At 35.1% G+C, this 6,309-nt stretch overlaps 1 protein-coding gene across 1 annotated transcript; it reads right to left on the reverse strand.

The window, feature by feature from the left end:
• Positions 1 to 2,064: 2,064 nt before the first annotated feature.
• Positions 2,065 to 5,175, reverse strand: LOC132628937 (citrate-binding protein-like). The gene is made up of 3 exons (XM_060344687.1): positions 5,111 to 5,175; positions 3,317 to 3,461; positions 2,065 to 2,535 (listed from the first exon to the last, which is right to left on the reverse strand). Exons 1-3 carry the CDS (start codon positions 5,173 to 5,175, stop codon positions 2,152 to 2,154), a joined length of 594 nt encoding a protein of 197 aa, XP_060200670.1. The 3' UTR covers positions 2,065 to 2,151.
• Positions 5,176 to 6,309: the final 1,134 nt, after the last annotated feature.

Genomic DNA, 6,309 nt, shown 5'->3' on the forward strand with positions numbered 1-6,309 from the left:
CCTGGACATGAACATGAGCATGAGTACATATATATATACTAACATAAGTAAAACATGATAAGTAGGGAGAGCATTTCATAAACCGACATGTGATATCACCACTGGGTACGTGGAGTCTGGTACCTCGCCAGATCAGCAGAGCCCTCATGCCTTGTCAGGGTATAAGGTGGTAACGTGCCTGATGGATCCATTCAGTGTAAAATTAAGGTATCGTCCTAATTGGGCGGAGCGATCCTTGTCCTATGGTGGCTACATAGTTTCAGGCTATCTGAGCCTTCTCGGTAATTCGTGCAACTCCCAAAAACATGAACATAATATAGTTGGCTAAGAAGCCCATGATTTTTTGTGAATTAACTTGTACTAGTTTTGTAATCATGATTTCGCGAAATAACTTGTAAACATGGTTTCATGAAATAACTTGTAAATATGGTTTCATGAAATAACTTGTATTTAGTATGTGTGTATCTTGTATCATAGCATGAAAGTAATTATATAATATAGTTGCATGAAAACTTGTAGACATGTAGGATATTCATGAAATAATCATTTTTATTTAAAAACATGCATGCAAGAACCCATGGAATACGAGATGTGGGTTTTCATGGATTACGAACTGATTCTCAATAATCATATGGAGTTATTAAGAACACAATGATAGAATCATAGCAACATAATATAATCATAGACATGGACCTAGGGTTATCATGAGCATAATATAGAATAGAAACCCTAGTTTTGTAAAGTTTCATACTTTATGGATTAGGAGGCGTGGGGAAGAACAATGATGTTCTCACACGTAGATAGTAACTCTACATACCTTAGTCGCTCCAAAACATGAATTAAAGACTTGAGTTTTGAAGAAGATTTCCAAAATCTTGAATTCTTGAACCTTGAGATGGGTTTTCTTGAAAATCCTAGTTTAGGAATGATGATTTCTTGTTTAGATTACAAGGATATGTATTAGAATTGACTTGGAATAATTAGAGTAGGCTTACCTTGGTGTTCTTGATGATGGGAGAGGGTAGGAGGTCGTTCTAGGGCTTGAAGGAATGAAAAATAATTATGTGAACTGATACGGACGAATATATACTGTTCTGGAAAATTAAAATTTCCGCCCAGTTAAATACTGGCCGTATTTTGAAATACGGTCCGTATTTTGAAATACGGACTGCACTGCGTCTCTTCAGTAAAATGGTCATAACTCTTTGCACAGATGTCCGTTTGACCCCCATAATATACCGTTGGAAAGGTATTTCAAATCTCTACAACTTTAATCAAGGAAGTTTTTCCAAATTCCAAATACGTTTTGAAATAAGGGCCGTATTTTGAAATACGGTCCGTATTTTGAAATACGGTCCGTATTTTGAAATACGGTCCGTATTTTACCATTTGACATCCAAATGCCAAATTCCAGAATGCTCAGAAATCCTTGGTACCAGTTTACGACTTGAATTACGGCCCGTATACTGAAATACGGTCACTGTTCATGGGCGTAAACTCCCATCTTACAACTGAACAGGGAAATTCCAATTCCCACATTCTTTATCTGATTTTCTAAGTCTAGGATCATGGTCAAAGCTTAGGTTAAAGGTACGGGGTGTTACAGTTATTTTCAGTATTGATCATTAATATGTGGTAATTTTCTTGGTAGAAGATCAATCGTATTTGCTTTCTATAATAATGAGTCAAGTCAATAATAATCAAAGTATAGGAGTGGAAGCCACTTGACTGTAGGGACAAGAATGTTTGATGTGATCTGTTTAAAATGTCTTACGTTTTATGTTTATATATGTGGCTTTGTTGTAGTTGTGAGTCTTTTGGTTGCCAAAAAAATTGATGGAATGTGATCGAAAAATATGGAGTTGGTGTTTGCCTCTCTTTACAGCCGCTTTGATCATCCAGCAGTAATCAAGTTTATTTCACTTTAGGATAAGTAAAGCCTTTTAAAGTGGCACTTAATTTATCAAGTAATTTTCTCATCTGTCAAACATGCTTAATGTCTGATCACTTCAGAAGTTCAAGTGCTGTTTTGGGTTATTAAACAGCCTTTATTTCTCTTTTTCAAGTACATCTCCTTCAACATTGTCCCATAAAGCTATGCAAGCTTATAAGCTGGTGCTGTACACTTGAGCACTTTATACATATGCATCATCATTTCCTGTAAATCTTGATGTTTTTCCATCTTGATTCCATGTAATTGCTTGAACCAGCAGGAGCAGCATAAACCCCACACTTGAAATACAAATCTCCAGGCCCTTGATCATTGACTTCATACTTCTGAACTCCATCAATGAATACACTGATTTTTCCTTCATCCACATTGTGAATCACATTTAGCCTGAACCATCTGTCATAAAGATCTCTATCAATCACATCAGTTTTGTAATATTTCATGTCACCATTATAAATCCTGAGTTGTAGGGATGTTGCTCCTTCTCTTGCTCCATGGATTTGCATGATTGTAACACCTGATGTTCCTTTTGGTACATAACCATAGCCTTCGAATTGCCAAATCCCAGATGAATAATCTAGACCCTATAGAAAGAAGTGAACATCATCAAATTTGTGCCTAGAAAATAACATTTATTTTGTATAAAATCTTACTCAGTGCCTTTTTGTTTTTGTGTTTTTTTCTTCTTCGATATTTGTCAATATCAGGTTAAAGATAGTTGGGAATGTGTATTTTAAAGTTTTAATTGCAATTGTTTTCCAAATTAACCTACTAATACTGCTGCTGCTGCTGCTGCTTATGTGTGTCTCTCATGTGGTATGGTCAGTAGTACTAATAGGGATTACTCATTTGGTTACTAAGAACTGAGGTGGTTAGGTTTCATAATTCCCTTCTGCATTTATTTACTTCTTGAATACTATTATAATGCACAGGTAGGGATCTGCTTAAATTACTGTCGTATTAAGATGAACCTTTGTTTTTTCCACTTTTTGGTGAATATTCTCTAGCTCCATAGTAATTGCATGACCTAGTATAATTTTGAAGTGCAAAATTCAACAAAACTTAATACTATTACATATCATATCCTACGTACAATATTGAATATATTATATCTAATCCAGGCAAGTCTCAAATTAAATTATGGGAGTAGTAGTGTAATTTTTGTAGTCTCCGTTGGTGAAATGTAGAAATGCTTGTAACATATGAAGGCTCATGATTTAGGATCACCTATGAATTCCCCTTAGCCCCACAATTTTTTTCTTGCAAAATACATAGAAGAAGAAAAGATTATAGCGCCTTAATATGGACTTCAGTGCGAGGTCTAGTGCCACTGTCAGATTTAAAGGGCTTATCATGGTTATAGACCCATAATCTTCTAATTCCATCTTCATCGCTGTAACGATCCCTTAATGGTTCATTAAAAGGTTTTTGCATATCAAAATTCTCATTTGTCAATGGCACTTCTTTGAATCCATCTGTAGGATCTGCCTGAAGGCTTGTAGTAATTAAGCTGATAACAACTAGGAACAACATCACACAACAAATATTATGCCCCTCCATGTTTTTGTCAACTTTGTATAAAAGTATTTGAGCTTTAATTCGTTATAGTTTTGGTCTGTTGCTCTAGGGTTATTTAAAGCTAGCCTATTTATAGTATGGAGTTAACTTACATATGCTACACTACATTTTTTTTTTTTTTTTATATTATCAGTGTATTGTCAACTTTCTTGTTAGTATTTTTTAGGAAAGTTATAGTATAAATATTCAAATGTGAGGACAATCCAGCATTCTTTGTTCTGCCGTGAATTTTAAAGAACATGTTTGAGAAGTCATTTCATCTCTTTGTTTTGTCCTATCTTTTTATTGTTGTTTTAGTAATTTCTTTGGATGTTTAGAGAATTACATTTTGTCAGATTGCTAACTAAGTGAACTATTTTTTTTTTTTTTTTTGTCCATTGCTATTGGATAGTATATTTTCAGAAGTGACATAGTACCTGAGAATCCTAAGATCTTCTTAGTGGTAGATTGCAGAAGTATTTGCTTATTGGTATAATTATTCCTATCTAATATTTATTGATCCGATCGAGTAAGAAACATACCACATAGAATTCATTGAAGAAGCCCTTCAGACCAAGGGTTTCTTTGAAGATCAGGATCATCTTTCCACTCCCACTTGAATTGCTTTCATTGAGAAACATTTGCTCTATATCACGCTTGATTTGAATCTCAACTACATTTAAAATTTGCACAAAATCTGCCCCGGTTTCAAACAAAAAAAATTTTGTGAGTTTAAAAACATGGTGGTTAGTTTGCGGGTTTGGGTTTGAGGATGATAGCTCCTGTCTTTGCCATGTGCGACCCTAATTTCAACTTCGGAAATCTATACTCGTTGCTTATCCAAAATCTTTGATTGACTACAAAATCTCACCTCATTTCTATTGAGTCGTTCTAACTTTCCAACAACTACTGAACCTTTTTATTTGTCATGACTCTCAAAACCTGTCAACAACTTGTTTTGCATATTACCCCTTCTTGAATCATGTCACTTTTGATGTGCTGGCCGGACTTTGATTTATGCAATTGAAAAAGCTGATAGCAAGTTTTGAAATGCTTTCTCACTTGTCTTGACACAAACTGACTCAAAGAGACAAAACACGAAAAATGAAGTGATGAAAAAAAAGAAAAAAGAAAAATAAAATATAAATATAGAAAGGAAAAGAGTTTAACAAATATGTCTCCCACGATAAAGGAAGGAAAGATAAATTTATCTAAGTATAGTAGCTAGTTCCAGTGATAAAGGAAGGAAAGATAAATTTATCTAAGTATAGTAGCTAGTTCCAGTGATAAAGGAAGGAAATATAAATTTATCTAAGTATAGTAGCTAGTTCCAGTGATCATGACATGCATTTGGATTGATAAGCTAAATAAGTCCATCCAAACCATCCGTCGTCTCTTGTCAATCCTTTGACTTTGAGGCTGAGTTTTGTGCTTCAACCAATCGAATCAAGATCATGGCCCTCATTCGGTTAGTGGCGCCCTGAAGGGTTTGCGCCAACAAGCCTCTCTCATTTTCCTTTCTCTCAACTCACCATTTCCCTACGATGCCCGTGAGGATTTTCACCAATAAGGCTCTCTCATTTTTTATTTCTCTCAACTTACCATCGCCTTACGGTGCCTGTGAGGGTTTGCACCATTAAGACTCTCTCATTTTCATTTCTCTCCATTTTTCGTTCTTATGCCGATGAAGACAAGTAATTCCATGGTGCAAGCTTTCTAAACTCATAGCATGCTTATAGCCTTGACATCCTCAAATATTGATCTGAAGGTCTTTCGTTTGGTTGTAACGTGGCTTTTGGATAAGGTTGGAAAGAAAGAACGGTATGGAGGCTCAAAGATAACACTAAAATAATAGGACTGGGACTTACAACTTCTGGAATCGACTCAAAAAGGAAAAACAACTTTTTCCCTTGTTTCTTTGAAACAGGGAAATTTGGATTTTTATTTGGTTGGACCGAGCCCCAGAGTAAGGCTGCCTACGTATCTTGCCGAAACAAGAATCAGGTCGAACGTAGTTTAGGAAACTATATTTTTTTTTTCCTTTCAACTATTTTCTCTTCATTTCGACTTTCTCCTTACCTTTTCACTTTTTTTTTCTCTTCCAACTCTTTTTTTTTTCCACTCTACTTTGATTCCAAAAGAGGGATATGAGAGAAAATAAAACTAAGACTCAAAAGGGGTAGCAAAGGGTGACACAATGTTTAGATATCAGAATGAAATGTCTTCGTCATACCAATCCTTTAAAATGTCAAACACAAAGCATTCAACTCGAGAATGAGAAGTGAAAGTCATACGGCATCTCTTTACCATGGATGACTCATGTTAATTGGAGCAAACTTGATTTTTGACTTCTCTTGATATTGCCCACTTTAAATCACTTGGGATGAACATTTTGTTATATACTACTACCATTCTCATGATTCCCAAAGTGATCGCCTTAGTTTCATTCAAGCCAGACTTCAGCGTACTCTCAAAATGTTTCAGCACTCTACCGTTTCCTCACATGTTTTTCACCATTTTCAATCTTTTGGGTGCATTTATTTCGTGATTAAACTGGCCTTCAAGATCTGGCTAATAATTCCGCATGCATGTCACTAGAACCAGCTTGAAAAGAATTGTTGTACAAAAGAAAATATACTCGGAAATGACAAAACAAAAACTCTTTTTTTATTAAACAAAATGATAGAAGGGTTTTGGACATTAAAACAAGCAAATAAAATCTGGATTACAACTCTAGAATAACCCGGATAACAGAAAGAACATCAAAACAAACTATCTAGACTCCTTCCTAGAGGGGAGAG

The sequence above is a fragment of the Lycium barbarum genome, chromosome 2, assembly GCF_019175385.1.
Source record: "Lycium barbarum isolate Lr01 chromosome 2, ASM1917538v2, whole genome shotgun sequence".
In the NCBI taxonomy this organism is placed as follows: Eukaryota; Viridiplantae; Streptophyta; class Magnoliopsida; order Solanales; family Solanaceae; genus Lycium; species Lycium barbarum.